This window comes from Heliangelus exortis, chromosome 6, assembly GCF_036169615.1.
Source record: "Heliangelus exortis chromosome 6, bHelExo1.hap1, whole genome shotgun sequence".
In the NCBI taxonomy this organism is placed as follows: domain Eukaryota; kingdom Metazoa; phylum Chordata; class Aves; order Apodiformes; family Trochilidae; genus Heliangelus; species Heliangelus exortis.
In genome coordinates this window covers 3,616,189-3,636,191 of record NC_092427.1, presented here as the reverse complement: position 1 = coordinate 3,636,191, position 20,003 = coordinate 3,616,189, and the positions used below count along the sequence as shown (strand labels likewise).

Below are 20,003 nucleotides of genomic sequence, written 5' to 3'. Positions count from 1 at the left end.
CAGTTATGTCAAGTCGATTTTGCACCATCGGGAAAAGGTAACCTCTGCGAGAAAAAAAAACAACAAGGTTAAAGAGACAAGGGCTTTTCACGTGTAATACCACTGCTGCACATCTCGTTCACTGTTTACCATCCCTCAGAAATTGTAACTGTCAGAATTAGTCCTAATTGCAGATGCAAAAGCTGCCATTATAATAAAAACAGAGGCAGTGCAGGCATTAAATGTAGCAGCCTAATTTGTGAGACTACTGAAAAGGTAGAGTAAATGAATATTTCATTACTTTAATTACCAGGGACTACTCTTTTCTTGCTGTCTTATGATAAGTGTTGCTGTAACTAGCAACAGCAAACATCCACTAAAACACAAAGTGCAATAATAGTACTGCTGTCAGGATCGCTGCTTTAAAATACGAGCCGGGGCAGGGGGGGGGATGTTCGATAGGAGGGTGGGGGGCGGGAATATAATGGTTTATCTATTTCTTAGAGATCCGCAGGAGCAGGAGATGGAAAACCTCGTTTAACGTCAAAAAACAAAGAGGCGAGTAAACAGGTTTTAGTCAAAGAAAATAATGGCCCGGAGGAGGGGTGCGGGGTGGGATGGGGGGGTGAGGTGGGGGGGGGGGGGAAGTTGAGGACACACTCGAAATCCCAGAGCCGTGAGGAGCGGCAGCAGCTCCGAGCCGCTTCTCCTCCTCTCCCTCCCTCCCTCCCTCCTTCCCTCCCGGGAGCAAAGTTTGGGGCTGCGGGGGCTGAAGGGGGCGCCGGGGGAGAGTGGGGGGAAAGGGGAGCACACACCCCATCCTCCCAGGGGGCAGCCGGGCCACTCCGCCGGCGGGGTCTCACCTCGCCCCCAGGAGAGGTTTGCGCGGCAGCGGCGGGTGACAGCGCCGAGCCCCCCTGCCTGTCGTGTGTGTGTCCCCTCCCCGACCAAAAGATGCGGTTGTCACCTCTGCCAAGGGGCCGGGGGAGGGGGGCGGGGGAGGAGGCAGGCGGCTCCGCACTCCCCTGCCTGAGCGCATCGCGCTGTGGCTCCGCACCGCTCCGCATCTCTCCGCACGGCGGTGCCGGCGCGGCCAAGAGGGGGGCGGCCGCTGCCTCGCCACTGGGGAAGGGGTGATCCCTTGGGGGTGTGGCGGCTGTCGGGCCGTACCGGGGGTCCCTGTCCTGCCCCGCGGCCTCGGCTCCCCGGCCCGGCCCAGGAGGGGCCGCGGGGGAGGGAGTCGGCAGCATCCCGGTTTGGGGGCGGTGGGGGCTGGGAGCCCCCACGTCCTCGCCCGCCCGCCCCGACGGGGATGTCCCTAGACCTTCTCCCCTCTGCTCCTCCCTGCCTATCCCCCCTCCCGTGGTATCGGTTATTGTCACCGGGTGACCGACCCCACTTTTGGGACAAACCCCGGGCCGCCCCGGTTCCCGCCGCCCCGCACCGAGCCCTCCCCGTCGGGGTCGCTGCCCGGCCGGGCTCGGCTGCCAGCCCCGTCGGGCTCCCACCAAATGGGCTCCCGACAGACCCAGGGAAAATTTGTCAACAAATCGCAGCCACTCTGGTAATTACGTTCCTGGAATCCGCAGCGATAGATGTAAAGATAAGAAGCCGCCTTGACTTTCGGCTTGGAATAACCATCCCTGTTTACAGCCACCTATTCCTCCTTCCTAACCAGTTTGCCTCCCTTCATCCCTCGACGTTTTCCACCACTGGGCTCTCCAGAAACCTACGTGCCGAGTCGCCGTGTTTTGGTCCTGTCCTCACTCCCTGTCCCAGGAGGTACAGCTCCCTCCTTGCCTTTGTGTGCCTATCATTTCCCCAACCCAACTTTCCTGTCAAAGACCCGAAAAATATGCAAGGCTTGCACTGCCGCTGAGAAGCAGGACAAAGTTTAACTTCGCTGTTGGCAGCCGGAGAATAACTCCCAGGCAGAATTCGAGAAAAAGATCTGATTTGCTGAATTCTGCTCTTTGATTTGTATTTGTATGTTATTGCTACTGCTAAAGTTGTTGCCAACCTCAATTAGATCACAAATGAGATCAGTTTAATTCAACTCCCAAACTGTGACCTGACCATGGTCTGAAAGTATTCAAAAACGCGTTTTAAGCCTTCCTTTGATTTCAAAAGGAATACTGCATGCTTGGTCATTCATACAAATAACATAAAACGTAATTATGGGATGATTTGGCAGATGACATTCCTGCCAAATGTCGCTCCATGCCAGATACTGTAATGCTATGGCTTGCTGTCCTGGTGCTTGAGCGCACAGCACCCTTGTGTAAGGTGGGAGTAAATGGGGTGTGTGTGAGATGTTGAGGTGTTTAAATGTACTCCGGGAGGCAAATGCAACAGCGGCGACCGCACGGCATTAACCACCCCCCAGTTAGAAACTGCTGTATCACTTGGAAGGGAAGTGGATCCGCACTATCAAATCACCGGGAGGCTGTGACAAAGGGAGCTTGCAGCTTGACACACGGGTAACAACATAGCAAACACCTTTAATTCTGTCATGTCTCATACCCTTTGCTTTCTCACACATTTGTGGCTGCTCTAACATTGACACCTACACTTTAAAAAAAAAAAAAAAAAATAAAAAATGAAAAAAAAAGAAGGAAAAAGAACCCTCGACATCAAAACCCCCCAAATGAAGCACTCTTACTAAAAAAAAACAAAAACAAAAATACCAAAAACACCTGTAAAGTCATCCTTCTGCCCATCAAAAATAATTAACTTCTTAACTCTTCTTCTAATGTATCAGAAAAGAGCAGGAAACAGCTTTCTTGCCAAGAAAAAAGTTCACTTTTGGGAACATGAAGCCCCTAGAAAGCTGCTGGCTTCCCTTCACCCCAGAGTGAGCGGGCAGCCACTCGTACAGGTTTCCAACTTCTCAGCTATTTTACTGCTGGAATGCAAACCCTGAATTGACTTTCCTCTCTTAGCAATGCTTCAGAGCTTTCCTGGAGAATTTGGGGGATATGTTAGATACGTGGGGGTAGATTTAGAGTGCATGTGTGGGAACACACACACATGGAGATAACCCCTCACTGACGGAGGAGGCTTTCCTGGAGATGTCTTGCAGCTCTTTCCAGCCCTACATCTGATGGATTGACCCCAAAAGCTTCACCAGCCACCAAATAAAAGATGGGTCAGGTTGAACAGCTGCTGTGGTTTCAGCAGTGCCACCACTTTGCCTGTGTCCCCACTCAATTGTCTCCTCTGCCAAGGCCCAGTACCTGCAGGGCTTCCACTGAGAAGGCCTTGGAGCCCACAAGGAGTTAAGGCTCTTTCCAACATTACTGGGTAGGTTAATATCACAGCTGCTTGGTAAAGCATTATCCAGCACCTCACTTAACAAAAGCCTGCTTTTGCAAACAGACTTCTACTTTTCCCCAAGTGTCCAAAGGTGTTTACTGAAGTAAATCTGCCTAAATCCTCCATTGCTTGGGTCATGGGGGTGGTTAGGAGGGTGGAAGGTGTAGAGATAATCTCTTTTTGTAAATTCTGTAAATCTTCTGGGAAAAAATCAGGAATCTGTGTCACATGCTTCTGTTCAACTGGTAACATCTCGGTTAGTGTGCTCCTTATGAGTGAAATCTGCCATAGCAGCTACAGGAAAATAAGACATCCCTCCCTCTCCTCATTGTTCAAACTGTTCTTTTCCTCTCAAAGCTGCTTTAGCACATTTAATCTATCTGCTGATAGGGGGGAAAAAAAATTTTTAAAAATTTAAAAAAACACCAAACATGTTAGGATCTTAAAAGTGGTTTCTGAAAATAAATAAATAAATAAATAAATAAATGAATAAACATGACAGTTTGGTCGGCAGGAGATAGTCTAGTTGAAAACTTGTCACTTGAGATTTCTTGCACTACCCCGGTTATTCCAACACCAGCAACTGCATATTACTTTTACATGTTGCAAATAGAGGCAAACAACACAGGAAATTTTGACAGCTCTGCCTGAAAGGGCTTAAATACTTCTCAGTAAGCAGGAACCAGTTATAAATAAATCTTCTCTTGGTGAGAAAAAAGTGGCTACGACCAAAGACCTCAACATTATTATTTTCTTTTCTATTTTTTTTTTTTTTTTTAACTGATTAAAGCACAGCAGATCTTCTGATGAACAAGCAAACAGGCAAATCTTGGGGCAGGGGGGATGTGAAAGGGGGAGACACAGCCGGAAAATGTACATAAACGTGAGTTCGAAACCCCACGAGGGAGCCCAGCTATAGAAACTTCCCCAAATCTCGCCTTCCTCCTCCTCCGTGCGCACTTTCTGGTGCCGCTGAGGATTTGCTGAGTCGCTGCTTTTCCCCGTTGGGTCGGGACAGGCCGGGCCGGTCGCCAGCTCAAGGCCACCCCCGCGGTCCACCCCCCCCCCTCTTCTCCCCAGCCTGGGGCCACCCTCGTCACCCCCAGCCCGGGGCCAACCCGCAGCATCGCCACCGCTCCCGGCCCTGCCAGGAGCGAAATCAGCCAAGCCGACCCTTCCCCAGAAAAAAAAAAAAAAAAAAAATTAAAAAAAAATTTTAAAATAGACATTTCCATTGAGGTAAGGGCGATTTTTCACCGCTGATCTGCTCGCCGGTGGTGGCCAAGCCTGCCTCACCCCCAGCCACCCCCGCTCCCCAAGGTCATGGTGAGTAAACAATAATAGTAATTAAAACAAAATAATAGGCAGCAGTCAAGAGCTGAGAGTACACACACCTGACCCTAACTATAACAGACTTCTCAGAGTAGAATTTGATCCCTCTCTGACACTTTCTACCTCAAGTGTTAGAGCGAGTGGCCATGAATAGTACAGGCATGCCATCTTGTAACACTATCTGCCTGTCAGAAGAGCCAAGGCTGGGTAGAGCAGGATCTATATAAGGCTTGTAACTAGGGGAAGCCCAACAAACAGCTACAAACACCTAAGTTATTTTACTCAGCCTCCACCCTTCTGCTTTTTTCCCCCCTTCTTCTCACTCTCTCTTTTTTTTTTTTTTTTTTTTTTTTTTTTTCTTTTCATCTTGGCTTTCTGTTGCAGAATGCAAATGTAGCCTGCCGGCGGTGAATGGGCTGAATTGTGATTAAGAAGAAGAAGAGCTCCTTTCTTTGTTCTCCCCTCAGGGGATGTTTACTGGGAGAGACACAGCGGATCAGATATGAAAGGCATTCAGGTCAGCATTGATGTGAGCGAAAGTGAAATCATACCTAAGGCATTCAAAAGACCGCCGTGTCAGGGGTTCAGCTAACGGTGCATCTACTGTGTGTGTCTTCCCTGTTAGGCACGAAAAAAAAAAAAAAAAAAAAAAAAAAGGAAAAAAAAATATCTCTCCACAAACAGAGGCATTTTTTTTTTTTAAATAATAAAAAAAATTGCAGCAACAACAAAAAAAATATATAGAGAGTGGAACAACAAGCAACAACAAAAAAAGTTTTCCCTCGCTTCACCTCCCGAGCAGAAGCTACAGGACTACTTAGTGCTCTTTTCCCTTCTGGATCACGGACGGAACAGGTCAACTTGTATTAATTGTAGCTATTGAGACCAGAGTCATTTTTGAGGGGGGTAAATGACCTATTCTGCAACGTGCACCGTTATTTTCAGGGGTACCTATAGGTACCATCTCTACATATACCCGACCGGGGCACTCATAGGTGTGTGCACATGTCCCCATGCAGATGAGTGTCCGTGTATTTACTGCCAGGACTATTTAGTTGGATCCGAAAGGCGAGCAATCATTCCTTGCCTCCCTCAGAAGCAACTTCAATGATAAAGGCCAGCGTGGCATATCAAACCAGCCCAGCACACCTTAAAAAAAGTCATCTCTTACTGACTTGGAAACTCCTAGAAACACTTTGCTGAAAGCTCACAGTGCGAGAGGACGGCAACTGCAGGCGTGAGAAGTTGGTCCACAGCTATTTGAGTTAAACTGCTGCAAGAAGAATTCTGAGCACTGTCGGGTTTCTCATTAAAAATGCTTGATGAAGAAGTCTGTGGGTCTAACTTTTTATTTTCTTGTTCTTTACGTGTATACTTCTCACAGCCTATATTTTCTCGCAATAGACTTTCCAACTGGTTAACTGAGGCTGTTGGCTTAAACAGAGATATGTAGAGAAAAAAATCGCAAATTACAGTTAAGCATAGAAAGAGTTAGGAGGTGGCTGCATTTACAGAGGCTGAAATGAAAATGAAAACGAGAAATCCCTTTTAAAAAGCCTCAAAAAAAATTTTAAGGGACGGGACTGGATGCCGTCTGCAGTAACCATCCCCACTATTCTGAATTGGCTTCCACTTTCAGAACCTTAGTTAGAATATATTGTTTGCCTAATGCTCACATCTGCTTTAATGGTGACGTTTAATTCTGAAATATTTTCAACTAGTGTTTCTGCATCACAGATTTCTCTCCTTTTTCTCTATACTCTAAAAAGACAACTAAAGAGCAATCAAAAAGGTGTCTGACTTGGCCATTCAGACAATTGCACCCTTGTGGGAATGCTGGAATGAATGGTACAGTGGACACCCCAGCACTATTGACGTTATAAACATGTAAATGAAACACATTAGGGCAGACAATCAATTGTCTGTGAGCACTGCAAACCTGCACTCCCTTTCTATGTGACAGGCACAAAATAGTGTCTACCTTGGGAAGCCATGGGCTTGGAGAAAAAAAGGACAAAGAGTTCTCTTTCACAGAGGAGAAAATGCACCTTAAAAGCACTGGGATAATGCAGATGCCAAAAACTGTTGTGAGGCGAAGAATTTCCTATTTCTTGGAATGAATGTGGGGCTGCTGTAAAAGAATCAACACCCTTCTTTCCACTCTAAAGGGAGACGCACATTTTTTCTTAGGGAGTACTCCCAGTCTGTCCTGAGAGCTTGCATCTCAGTCATCCAGATATTTTCCCTACCTTGGGCAGTTGGCTATGTATAATTACCGATAATTAGCTTGTAATGGTTTCCTTATTAATTTTTTTTCCCTGTTGAAACATGGCTTTTTCAGGCATCAAATGTGTTTTCTTACAGCAATTAGAAATTCCCCCAAAAAAAGTTTCCTTGCGAAGCATGTGCGAGAAGCAAAAATCAGGCAGTACCGAATGGTCACAAATGGCAAACAGTAAATCAGGCACTAATCTCCAAATTCGCTGGGTTTCTCGAAACTCAGAATAAATAAAAAGAAAAAAAATAGATCAGCCTTGACACAGAAACAACCTCCTCTGCTCCTGTCACAGCTCAGTCTGGCCATGAATCTGCACCGAGAAAATGTAGCTAGAGAATCATTACGCCCTGGTCACTCGCATTTATTGCATTAATTTTTAATACCTATCTCCAGGTGCTTTTTTTTTTTTTTTTTTTTTTTTTTTTTCCTAGAGGCAAGTACATTTGTCTCCCTACCCAAGAACCAACTCTGGAAGTAATCTCCTCGCAACGGATTCCCAGCCCTGCAGAGCTCCCCGGGAAAAGGAGCACTCTCAGATGCCCGCTCTGCCTTCTGCCACCTGAATTTCACAAAAAGCAGCTTTCTTCCTCACACCCCAGCCTCAGTCTAGCTACCTCCAAACTTCTCCAGGCAGGCAAGACAAGCCTCACTTCCCACTCACTAAAGGCAGCAGGCAGGCTTGCTTTTATTTTTTTATTTATTTATTCTTCCTCCCCCCACTCCCCTCCTCTCTCTCTTTTTCAAGTGGGAAGTGTGGTTTTTTTTTTCCCCTTCCCCAGCATCCCCGAAAGGAGGGTGGGTGGGTATCTTTTGGGGAAAAGCTCTGAGCGAGTATAATCGTGGCTGCTTGTTTGGTCTGTGCTCTCCCTCGGCTCAGACGCCCTGAAAGCATTGAACTTTCTCCCTTTTCTTTACAACTGGAAGCGAGATGGCAAAGGAATCAAAGAGCGCTGTTTACTGAAACTTTGGACTAAATGAGGTCCAACTTTACCCTCTCCCCCCTTCCTCTCCTTCCTGGGGATTTTAATTTTTTTATTGTTATTATGATTTTTGAGGAGGGGGGAGAAGGAAAGGAGGAGGGAAAATATATATATATGTACATCTAGCAACCACTCAGCAAACGCCAAACCACAAGAAGAAGGAGAGAGGAGGCTCAGCAGCAGTGGCATGGCAGGGCAGAGCACTCAGCCGGCCGGACAGCGGGTTTCCCCGCACCGCTCCGCTCCGCACCGCTCCGCGCTGCACCGGCCGCCAGCGCTGCCCCCGCCTCCGTGGGGCGCCCGTGCGGAGCGGGGCGGTAACGGGGGGTTCGCTGCCCTCTCCTCCTCCTCCTCCTCCTTCTCCTTCTCTGCCGCGACTTCTCTCCCGAGTGAAAGTGCCGCGAAGTGAGTCAGGCGCTGGGAATCATCTGACTGAACTTCCCAGAGCTCCGCCGCATTCCTGGGCTGCCGCTCCGCGCACCTCCCGCCCCCCACTCCTTCCTCTCCTCTCCTCTCCCCCCCCCGCCCGCTCCGCTTTCGGGGTCCTCTCTTTCCCATCCTCCCTCCTGCTTTCCCCCCACCCCTCCCGGAGCGGGGAGGAGGGGGGGAGCTCACCCCTCATTGATTTCCATCTCTCCTCTCTCACCCCCCCCCCCCCCCCCCTCCGCCTCCTCCTCCGCACACCTCTCCAGCAGCTCGGATCAACCCCGTTATCTTGGAAAACCCCGAGCTTCCCTCCTTGCTACTCTCTTTAGCTCCGCCGTCATGTTCTCCAGCCCCGTTATCTAACCCCGAGCCATGCCCAGCTCCGCACACACGCAGGGACACGCACACAGGCGCGGAGCCCACTCAGGCATTAGTTGGATTATGCTGGTTTGTCCCCGTCTGTAATTCGTATGTGATTACTCTCACACTCCCCCCAGCTTCCCTGATGACCATCTATTTTTCCTTTTTTTGCCTTTTTTTTTCTTTTAAAATTTTCTTTTAGTGGCTCTTTAATTTTATTTTGGTTCTGCTGCGTTTCTAAGGAATTTCTGCCTGATTTCGATAAGCATCACCGTTTCTGGTGTTATCAGCAAAGACACAAGCTCAGAAGTGACATCTTTTCCACGAATCCAGGAAAGAAGAAAAATCCACTCAGTCCAGATAAATCCTGGGCAATTCCCAACGGGAAAGGCATTGGATACGTGCTTGACGAGAGAGAGAAAATGAAAAAAAAAAAAAAAAAAAAAAAAAAAAAAAAAAAAGCTCTTACCAAACCTACCCTCGCTCGCCTACCTGCTTCTCAGAACCAGGACATTTCTCACTCAGAAATAAATGAAAGAAACAAATTGTGGAGCACAAAAGGGAAAAGAGTAGACGGACAGAAAGTGGAGAATTATTTTCCCCCTGTCTTGGCCAGAGCAAGACACTGAAGGGAGAAGTTAGACCTTCACCTAACCAAGCGCACACACTTGAAGTTTCTAAGGTCTTTTAAGCAGTTACCTTAAAAATCGCCAATTAAACTTTCGACTCCCAAGTGTGGTGGTTTCCCAAGTTAGTGCAGGTCCCTGAAAACACACTTTTTGCCATGGCAGCAACAAGAATCTGTGCCACCCCGGGCCATCCGTGTGCCCAAAGACTGGGCTGCAAGAACACTAAGCTGCAACTCCGGAGTCCTGGGCGAACAGTGGCATCCAGCTTTTTATTTCAGGCGTGCTTTGGGGTTTTATTTTGGCGACTTAAATCGTGTTGAGAAAATATGAAACACGTAGACGCATCCCTCCTCACAGAGCATGTGATGGGTTTAACACGCTCAACTAATAATCTTGTATGAAAAAGGAAGGAGGCTGAAGAAGAAGAATAAAACCCCCTCAAACACTCAGAATATTCTTTACTGCAAAAGAGCACTTCTGGGTGCGTTGCTTTAAATCTCACTCTCTTTTTCTCTCAAAAATGACTGTTTAACATAAGAAAAAAGGCTACTTGACACAAAGCTTTTGTTATCCAGTTGATCAGCAACGTGCTTTAGATACTTGTAAGGGGAAAAAAGCCCCACAACAGACATTGATTTTAGAAAATCAATAACCAACATTTAATAAAAAGAACAGAGGAAACACAAGAGAGGAGAGGGAAACATTACGTGTAATTTTAATGTCTACTAAATTACCCAGAGATGAGGGGAAGGGGAGGTCTCCTCTGTGAGGACCACCTTAAATAATGACAGACACAAGAGTAAAGGGTGGCGGTGGAGGGGGAGAGACTTAAAAAAAAGATAACAAGGAACGGATCCTTGGGAAGCTGCTCAGAATATATTATTTTAGTTGAGGTTTTTTTGTAATACTAAGCCAAGCAAATAGATCAAAGACAACACAAAGGGAAAAGCCAGTGTAACATAACGAACAGTTTCTGACTAAAATTCCTCTATCACTCCCCCATATGGCTCGACGCCTCCACCACAACAAGAAAAAGACACACACACACACTCACACACACTCACAACCTAGAGGGGGGGTGGGGGGGGGGACAGGATCATTTGTTTCTAATCAACATTCTCTTGTCTTTGTGTTTTTTGTTGTTGTTGTTATGTCCGTCCGTCCCCCCCCTCCTTAAGCCTTTCCCCCCCCCCCCCCCCCCCCAAACCTCCACCTCTCCACTTAAATGAAGTAGCTGAGCTATAAGCGCATGGGTTCAGGTTCACACAAATATCTTCCTTCCTCCTGCTCCTCGAGAGGAAAGTTGTTGAAAAGTGGGGCCGGGATGGCCAGGAGAGGGGCTGCGGGTGGGGAGGGGGAGGCTGGCGGGAAGGGGGGGTTGGGGAGGGGGGGGAGGGTGATGGGAGAGAGACTATCAGCCGGAGGAGAAAGGAATAAACTAAGGGAGTGACGGGGGAGAGACGGAGAAAGAGAGACCCACACCAGTGAAAGCTGCCAAATGTGAAATCAGCCTCAGAACACCGCGTCCCACTGAGCCCCAGCCCTCCGCGCCCGGCGGAGAGGGCAACTCTGAACAATTGGGCACCAAAACTCATTAGGATTATTAATTATTAGGGAGGAGGAAGTTTCATTTTCGACTCCCTAACAATAATAATAATTATTATTATTAATAATAATAATAATAAAAAACCCACACACACACCCGGAGAAAGAGCCGCTCACTCGGTGCCAGCCTGCCTCGGGGTTCTCACGCTGCCGGGTTTTTTCCCAGGGCCGTCTGTCCTTCCTCCGCCCGCCCCGTTCCGCGCCGCTCCGCGCCTCTTTCCCCCTCCTCTTCCTCCTCACCCAGTTCCGCGCTTCTCCGCTCCCCGACCCTGACATCTCCCAGCTTCCCAACCCCCTGAGGCAGCGGTGGCCGAACCGGGGCCACCACCGCTCTCGGGGCAGCGGCCCGCCCGCTCCGCGCCCGCGCAACAAACTTTGGGGCGGCGGCACTCTGCTATCCACACACACACCCCAAAACACAGACGGACACAAACCCTTTCTCCTCTTTACACATATACCACACGCACACACACTCCGCCGGCGCTCCGCAGCCGCGCAGCCTCCGCGGGACGGCTCCGCGCCGCGCAGGGAGGCTCAGGGCGCTCAGCCCCGCTGTCTCCCAGGCGGGAGCCGTCTCTCCCCCCCCGTCTGCCTTACTCCATTCTCCCTCCCCGTCCTACAACCGGCTTCCCCCCCCCACCCCCTCTCCTCCTCCTCTTCCCTTCCCGCCCCCCCCCTTCCCCGTTCTCCGCGGCGGAACCGGCCGGAAAAAGTTTTGTTGGGGGGGTGGGAAGAGGGGGGTGAGGAGGGGGGGGGTTCGGCTTACCGTTTTTCCTCCGGGGGTTGGCTTGTTTTCGCCTCTTACACCTGGGGCCATCCGCCATGATCTGCTGCTTCATTGATAAGAGTGGATCAGATGGCAGCAGTTCGCATGGACTCCCCGACTCCCCTGATTCAGCAGCACGCAGGCTCTATGTAACAACCAAACACAGCGACAATGTGGGCATCGGGATGTCCCATTTAAACGCAGGGCGCCAAAGGGGACCCGAATTTACACCCGAAAAAGAACCCATCCACGCACAAGGCGGAGGGGTGGGTGGGTGTGTGTGGATGTGTTTGCTCCTTGCCCGGGGCGGGGGGGGGGGGGGATTTGAAGAAGAGGGGGGAGGAGGAGGAAGAGGAGGGAGGGGGGGTGGGATGCAGACAGAGAGGGCTCCCCCCTCTCTCCCCAGCCGGGCAGATTGCTTCTTTATAATTTATTTATTTATTTTGGGGGGGTTCTCTCTCTCTCTGTGAGTGTGTGTGTGTGTGTGTCTGCCTCAGCCTCTGTATGTGTGTGTGTGTGTGTGTCTCCCTCCCTGTGTGTGTGTGTATTGCACCAGCAAAGCAGATCAGAGAGAGACAAGAATTACATCTCAAATGAGTCATAACTCATGACCGTATGAGGGAATGCACAGCTTTTACAGTAGGCTGTTTGACTCAATGCTAGGCGGACCATTTCCTCATAAAAGTACTTTAATTTGACACTAGAACTTCTTTTCGCCTCAAACGCTTACCCTGCTCTCCTCTTTCTCCTGACTTTATTTCTTTTTTTCTTTCCAGCCTCTCTCCCCCCCCCCGCCTCCAAAGTGCACTCCAGCAAAGTGATAAGAGAAGGAAACATGGCTCTCCCCTGTCCTTTTGGGGTAAAGCACAGCACGGAGACCTCCCCCTCCCCCTAACAACGAGGACTGTAATTATAAACCTCTGTCACCTTTTTAGTCAGTTTGACAATATTCAGGGTTTCCCCTACCCCTTACTTAAACAAAGCTTTACAGTGTCATTTTTTTTTCCTTCCCAGAAAAGAAACAGAAATCAAAACTACCGCTGTCAGAGTTTTCAGGCTCTCGGTTGGGTTTTTTGTTTGTTTGTTTGTTTGTTTGTTTTTATTTGTTTGGCTTTTTTTATATTAGTTTTGGTGGGATCCTTTTTTTCCTTTTTTTTTTTTTCTTTTTTTTTTTTTTTTAAACTTGTAAACTTTTGGACCTACTGTGTGTGCCTGTGTTCTAGGGCTGTGCAGGAGGCTCTATCTGTCAAAGGGAGAGGGCAGGAGCATTTGGTTTGCTGCAAGAACGCTCCTCAGTCCATCTCGAAGAAGATGCTGTAGCTTTAAAGATGCTTTGACTTGAGGATTAGTTTAAACAGGGGGCTATAAAAGATGTAACAGATGCAAACTGTAAAACAAGGGCAATTAACCCTTGCTCTCCTGAGCAGGATCCCTCCTCGCCTTCGCATCTATTGTCTTCTCCTGCTCTGGGAGTTTTGCACAAAACTAAAAAATTATTACCTGCCTCAACAATCTTTTTTTCTTTTCTTTTCTTTTCCTTTTTCTTTTTTTTCATCAAAGTGCTGTGGATTGTGTTTGGGGGGCTTTTTGTTGGATTATTTAATTTTTTTCTGTTTTCTCTCTCTCTCTTTTTTTCCCCCCAACCCCCCCTTCCTTCCCTTGTGTCTCTTCACTTTGCTGGAGCTTCACACCAGGACTGAGCAGTGAAGTGTTTTGCTGCTAGGTCTTTTTATCCTCCCTGAACTCTCTTTTTAGACGCTTGCGGTTATAAAACCTGCTTGGCAAATAATAATTTTAAAAAATTTCTTTAAAAATTAAATCTCCCAGCAGGTAGGAGGATGGGAATATTAAGAATATTGAGAATGTGTGTACGGGGTCAGCGTGTTTACTCACACTCTCTTGCATGGGATTCCGCCTGGACAGAGTGAACTGGTGGCTCTGTGGATGTGGATGTATGTGTCTGAGGAAGGAAGAGGCTGAGAAATGTGCTAAAAACTATAGAATTTGCCAATTATTCCCGATCCTGGAGTGGGCACCGGTGGCATCACCGTGGCAGATCAACCAGGAGATGCAGCGGAGAGGGGAGGATAGGAACTGAGGCAAGCCCGGACCCTCAGCCTGCCTCGGCAATTGGCGTTTTAATGCAAAACCACCAATGGTGAATTGTTTTAAATGTGTTTCATTACCTTCCCTGCTCTTCAGCCTCCCTCAAAAAGTTGTCAATAATTTTAAACCTCCAGATCTCGAGAAGACTTTTCTTCCCAGAGGACTGGCTAGCTTTTAAACACATCTCTATGCATGCATTTGCTTTTTGGTAAACGACTTCTAAGTTCCAGTCAGTACTTTCACTTCTTGCTTTGGGATTCCAGAAGCTAAGGTGTTACTTCACAAAATAAAATAAAGAAATGAAACTAACTAAGCAGAGAGAACAGCAAAAACTTTCTGTTTGGGGAAACACATCCTTGGCCGGGGAGCCCTGCCCGGGGCTGGGGCTCCAGCGGTGCCCGGCCAGGCTGGCTCTGCAGGCTCAAGGCTTGCAAAGCATTAACAGGTACCTGCAAACTTTCCGAGCTAAGATGTGAAACCTGAAATCTAAAAAAAAAAAAAAAAAAAAAAAAAAGAAAAGAAAGAAAGAAAAAAAAAGAGCAGGAGGTGGGTGGGGGGATTTCTGTATTTTTGTCTTTATTTTTTAATTTTTTTTTTTTTTGCTCAAGGACGAAGTCCGTTCCTCACACGAAAACTTTTGCTGCTGCCTTGTAAAAAGCAACTCCCGTACCTGGATGACAGGTAAGGGGAGCAGGGGTGGTAGTGGCACAGCCCTGAGCGCCCTGAAACTGCTCACCCCTTCCCGGAGCGACGCCGAAGTGACTTCAGGTTTCGGTTCAAAAATTAAAAAAACACACCAAGAGAGAGAGAGAAAGATATTTTTCGCCCCATGTATAAACAAGCCAAAAAGAAGACGAGACAGTTAAAAATAAAATACTATCGAAATTAAATAAGCCCGCTAAAGCGTGAGGTGGTGTGAGGAAAAAAAAAAAAAGGAAAAAAAGAAAAAAAGAAAAAAAATAAATAAAAGGAGAGAGAGAGAGAGAGAGAGAGAAGGGGAGGGAAAAAAGAAAAAGGGGAAAAAAAAAAAAAAAAAAAAAAAAAGGAGAGAAAATAGAATTAAATTCCAAACCTACCTGCGAAGTCTTGTTTGTAGTTTTGGCCAGAAATGGTGAGAAGAAAAAGCATGAAGAAGCCGCGAAGTGGAGGAGAAAAGGTGAAGGGAGATGCAGCTCCTGGAGAAATTGTAAAAAAGCCTTGCAAAGAGTTGTCGGAAGGACCGTTATTCCTGCTGGGCAGGTTAGGACTGATCTCTTTCTGCCACTCCAGGAAACACAAACCTGGGGACGGACTGACGTGTTACGCCTCTTCTAATGACATTTTTTTCTTTTTCTTTTCTGTAGGAGCGAGAGGAGAGACCCTGAAACACACGCCACCTATCTTTGTGGGGAGGGATAATTGAAGAGCACCAAACGTGAGCATCATGTGGAAACGTGATCGCCAAGTTTCTCTCTGGGAAAGGATCTGGGATAGATTATACCTTGAAGTCTCCGCGAACGCTTTAGCGGCAGAAATGCAATTCCACCTCCCTCCCGCCCGCCCCCCGCCCCGCTCCCGCCCCCCGCCCCGTCGCTCCGCGCCTCTCCGCGCCTCTCCGCACCGCTCCGTCGCTTTCAACCCGCCGCGTCGCTCCGCGGAAACTCACCGCGCCCCGGCACCGCATGCCCCACGCTGAGGGGGCTGTAGCCTTTGCCCCCCCGCCCCAACTGCATCCTTCCCCCCCCCCCCTCCCCTGGGGTTCATCCCTGTCGCCGTCGCCCCCCCCTCGTGGCTCATCCCTGCTCCCCACCCGAGGCTCATCCCCTCTCCCCCCTGCCTGCACCCTGCTCCCCCCTGCACCCCCGAATGCATCTTCTGCCCTGCTACCCCTCCGGGGTACGTCTCTTACCCCCTCCCCTCCTTCTTTCCCCCCCCCCTCCTCCTCCTGCATCCCTTTCCCTCCCCCCGGCGGGATCCCCCGCCCTCAGGCGAGATCTGTGCCGGATCCCCCCCACCCCCCGTCTCGGCAGGATCCCGCCGGATCCCCTGCCCCCGGGCTGGATCCCTGCCGGTCGTGTGCGTGTGTCCCCCCCCCTGCCCCATCCCCCGGCGGGATCCCCCCCGTGGAGCCAGCCGGGGGCCTCATCCTGCTCCCGGAGCCCAGCACCGTCCCGGCTCCCAGCCCCTCTCCCAGCTCTCGGCTTTTGCGGAGGGGGGAAAACTTACCCTAACATCGAGCCTAGAAACTAAACTCTTGTTTGGGCACAGCTCGTTTTATTTTTATCCTGAAAGCGTTTCTTTTTGGGGCATTTTTATTTTAATATTTATTTATTTATTTCCCCTTTCATTTCAGCGCACATCCAGGTTATTTGAATAGTCAGCTAAATCTGATGAAAAAAAATAATATATATATATAACCAAAAAAAAACCAAACAAAAAACCCACCAAAAAACAAAACAACCCAACAACCCAAACGCGCTGAGATCTTCCAGCTTCTCTGTTTTGTTCACAGATATGGATCAGGGGTGAGCTGGGCTCTTCCTGGCTCTGCTGTCCCTTGGAAGTAGCTGGATGGGCAGGGAGACAGAACGGACGGGTAACGCGTGGGACTGAACTTCAGGGAGGTTACAAGTTTTTCACCTTTTTCAAGTATTAAAATTAAAATAAAATTACATCTAGAAAAAAAAAAAAAAAAGGGTGAAGAAAAAAAAAAAAAAAGAAAGAAACCGAGACTCCACCTTTGCACTGAAGGGATTGGTTATGCAAATATGGAAGGGGTTTCCTGGCAAATACAGCTTTCTACTGTATGGTTAATTAAATCATCACTCAAAAGCCTTCCAATGTGACGCTTCTGTCGTAATCCAATCAGGTTACGTAGGTCCTAAACAAGAAAGATATTTTCCACATCTGGAAGTCAGCAATTTAGCAAGTACTGCACATTATTAACCAATTCAGAGCCCACTTCCCAGGGGGGGTTATTTTATTTATTTATTTATTTATTTATTTATATTTCTTTTTAAAGTTTAAGTGTTCTTAACCAATGCTGTTCTGGTGATCAAAAAGCTGGTTTCCACTGCGCGTAATTGAAAAGTAATCTCGAAGTAAGTCAAGGCAGCCCGAGCTGGGGATGCTGAGCTTTCGAAGGCGTTTATCTGCAAAAGGGGCTGCTGGGGCTGAACCTCTTACCCGCCCCTGCCCAGCTCCCAGCACAACCCGCAGCCGTTCCTTCCTCTCTCTCTCTCTCTCTCTAAAAAAAAAAAAAAAAAAAAAAAAAAAAAAAAGCTCGAGATAATCTCAGCGCCAAGAGAAAAACTTCACATCTTGCCTCCTTTCCGAAGGTAAACGTGGGGCTGTGTTCAAGAGCTGCGGAACATTTTCCCTCCTTTGACAAGAGTTAAATCTATTACACCACTTCTTTTTTTTTTTAATTTCCTTTCTTTTTTTTTTTTTTTTTCTTTTTTCTTTTTCTTTTTTTTTTCTTTTTTTTTTCCCTCCCCCTCTCGAAGAAAACCGAACCAAATGGGACACTGATCCCACACTACACTTTTACTTAGATGAACGCTAACATAAACTGCTCTTGAACTGTGCGGTGACCGTGTGCCTACAGCAAGAGCTGGAGTGCGAGCAAGAGGCACCAGCGGCTGCCCTCCCAAATCCTCCCGATCAGAAAACACCTTCCTGATGGTTAAACAGCGCAAAAGGAAGGAAGGGGATCCCCCCCTCACCCACCCTCCCTCAGTGTGTCTTTGCACCTCATCAGACCTCGGGAATTGTGACCATTCTTTTGCTCACTGGGATAGCAGCGGCTGTCCCCGAGCAGCGCAGGGAGGGGGCTCCGGGTAGGGAAAGGTGGGGGGTGAGGAGTGGGGGTGTCTTAGAGCAACCACCACAATCCCCCCACCACCACCATCACCACCTCCGCTTGGCCCCTGCTCCATCCCGGAGCTGCAGGTCCGGGAGCCGCAGGCGGAGAGGAGGGAGTGGGGGGGATGTGTGCAGCCTGCGCGCTGCCTGCGCGGGGTGCCGCGGAGGCCCTGGCCTCTCCAGAGGGAGGGAGCGCAAGGGCTGCCAGACACGGAGCAGCTTAAAGCAACTCTGCTGCAGACCCGGCGGGCTGCTGCCGCCGAAACTCGTAATTATGCGAAGGTGAGAACAAGCTCCTCTAATATACATATATTTTTTTTTATATTATTCCTATTATTTTTATATCTTTTTTTTTCTTTTTTTTTTTTTCCCCCAGTTTGAGTTACCTTGACTCTCCTGAAAGTTTTGTTGCCACTATTCACTAAACACCAACATCATCTTCCTGCAGGATGCACGATTTGCCCGTGCCCAAAGATACCTGTAGCTGCAGAGACACATCACACATGTACAAAGTGATGATATCTTAATGAAATATACAGTGCAGAGCAATATATACTGAAATCAGATTCAAGTATTATTAATTTGAATTAGATCCTCTCAGATGCAGAAGGCGCTGTCTATAAATCAAGGGCAGTTCTGGCAATTCCTTTAAAGGGCTAAACTGAATTTAGATGCATATGATAAAAAGAAAGAAAAAGGGAAAGAAAAAAAAAAAAAGAAAAAAGAAAAGTGAATGCTAATTACTGATTCCCTCGACTTTCACATTTTATACGAGAAAAAAGGACGAAATAAACCCCGACCAACAAGTTCTCAGAATTAATTCATCCCGTTACAAATGCCTTCCATACTGTTCATACATTCCCAGATTACAAAACGAGAGGATGAAGCAGAGATTAAGAGAAGCTGCAGCCTAACCTGCCATGGGCAGGGCTGCCTTCCATGTTATATCATTAAAATATCTATCTGCAGCCACATTAAAAAAAAAAAACAAAACACCAAAAAAAAAACCCCCCTCAACAACAACAAACCCTCAGACCGTGTGATGATGCTCCAGGGCTTTAAGGAACATGTTGGTATTGTTAGATAATCCCTATTCATAATTTTGCAGGCTTTTCTTCCAGCTCTCAATCTCACTGTTCCTCCAGCTCTGAAGTGCCTCAGCAGGGCTTGCATCGGCACGATAAACTGCCCTGATCTTTGCAGGAGTGGCAGAGCACCCAACCTTATTAGATGTTATTTTAAGGTGGGGTGTGAGGCTGTGGGTTTGCTGTGTTTTGGGTTTTTTTGTTTGTTTTTTTTTTTTTTTTTTCCTTTTGTTAATTTTGTTGCTGTTGTTGTTTGGTTTGGTTTGTTTAAAATTTTTAGACACCGCCGGATGTCAACATTTAGCAGTCAGCTAAACCCTTCTGAGATGGATTTTAACCTTAATCCAGGAGATGATGGTTTCCTGCCCTGCTCTGAACTAAGAACAGCCATGCAGCTTCTTTAGGAGATGGAAATACTGACAGCCTGGAGATCCTGCCTTTCGTTCTTGGGGTGGTGCTGCCAGCCCAGCTCCCAGCATCTCCTGCCTCCCCTTCAACCCAGGCTCCCCTTCAACATCCCCCCCCCCCAACCCTACCTCTTGCTCTATTTTAAACTTTTGCAAACATGACTCTCCCTCACCCCATTAGTATAAAACAAACCAGACCCCAATTTTCCTCCTGGACTTGTATAAAGCACCCAGTGCAGTGGTTTGCAGATGGTTTTAGGGGCAGTTTTTAGGGACAGTTTTCTGGGTGCAGGTTTTGCTCCTTTTCCTCAGTTTTTCCAGCGTGGAAACACAGGGAGGTGAGTGGGGGGGGGTAGATGGGTGGTCCTGATACAAACCTGACTGAGTGATGCCATGGGTGATGCTGCCTCCTCCTCCTCAGTGGGTTTCCTGTTGTGCTTCCAAACCCATCGTGGTGGAGATATCCCCTGTGGAGATGATAACCCCCAGGGAGGTGACCCCACATCTCCCCCATCCTCAAGGGGGAATGTAGCTGCTTTCAGGGACTCGTTACCATGAGAAAGGGACTGTTCAGGGAGAGGTCCACCCTCATGCCCCCCAACACCCAGGCACCCAAGTGAGATGGGCAGGGGACCAGCCACCAAGGGGGGGACTGCAGGGCACAGGCCTTGGAGGACCTCAGCCTTCTTCTGAGACCTTCTGCTATCGTGGCTTTGTGGGGACGTGGTGATACAGGCTGGGAGGATGGTTCATGGCCTTATTTATTTTGGTGTGCTTGCTTTTTCCTGGATCTGTAGCCAGGAGATCATTTTCTTGCCCACATGGAAGGAGGAAAATCAGAGGGACAGCAGCAAAGTCACTCTAGTTGGTAGGTTTCAACTAATACATTTTA

At 48.2% G+C, this 20,003-nt stretch overlaps 1 protein-coding gene and 1 long non-coding RNA gene across 4 annotated transcripts in view; one reads left to right on the top strand and one right to left on the bottom strand.

The window, feature by feature from the left end:
* ZEB2 (zinc finger E-box binding homeobox 2) overlaps positions 1-11,806 on the bottom strand; it is a 113,503-nt gene extending 101,697 nt beyond the window's left edge. The window contains exon 1 of one of the 2 annotated variants that reach the window (XM_071746435.1): positions 11,671-11,806. In XM_071746435.1, coding sequence (XP_071602536.1) covers positions 11,671-11,743 — 73 coding nt within the window. In that variant the 5' untranslated portion in view covers positions 11,744-11,806. Of the gene's footprint in view, positions 1-10,999; positions 11,521-11,670 lie in introns of those variants that run through there. The other variant, XM_071746434.1, reaches the window with a different exon arrangement.
* On the top strand, positions 1,545-5,956 carry LOC139797368 (uncharacterized). Of its 2 annotated transcripts, none has more exons than XR_011726440.1 (3): positions 1,545-1,761; positions 4,085-4,620; positions 5,011-5,956. It is a non-coding gene; the product is annotated as an uncharacterized lncRNA (long non-coding RNA). The 2 variants fall into 2 exon arrangements; XR_011726441.1 differs by lacking the exon at positions 1,545-1,761 and adding an exon at positions 1,771-3,282.
* Positions 11,807-20,003: the final 8,197 nt, after the last annotated feature.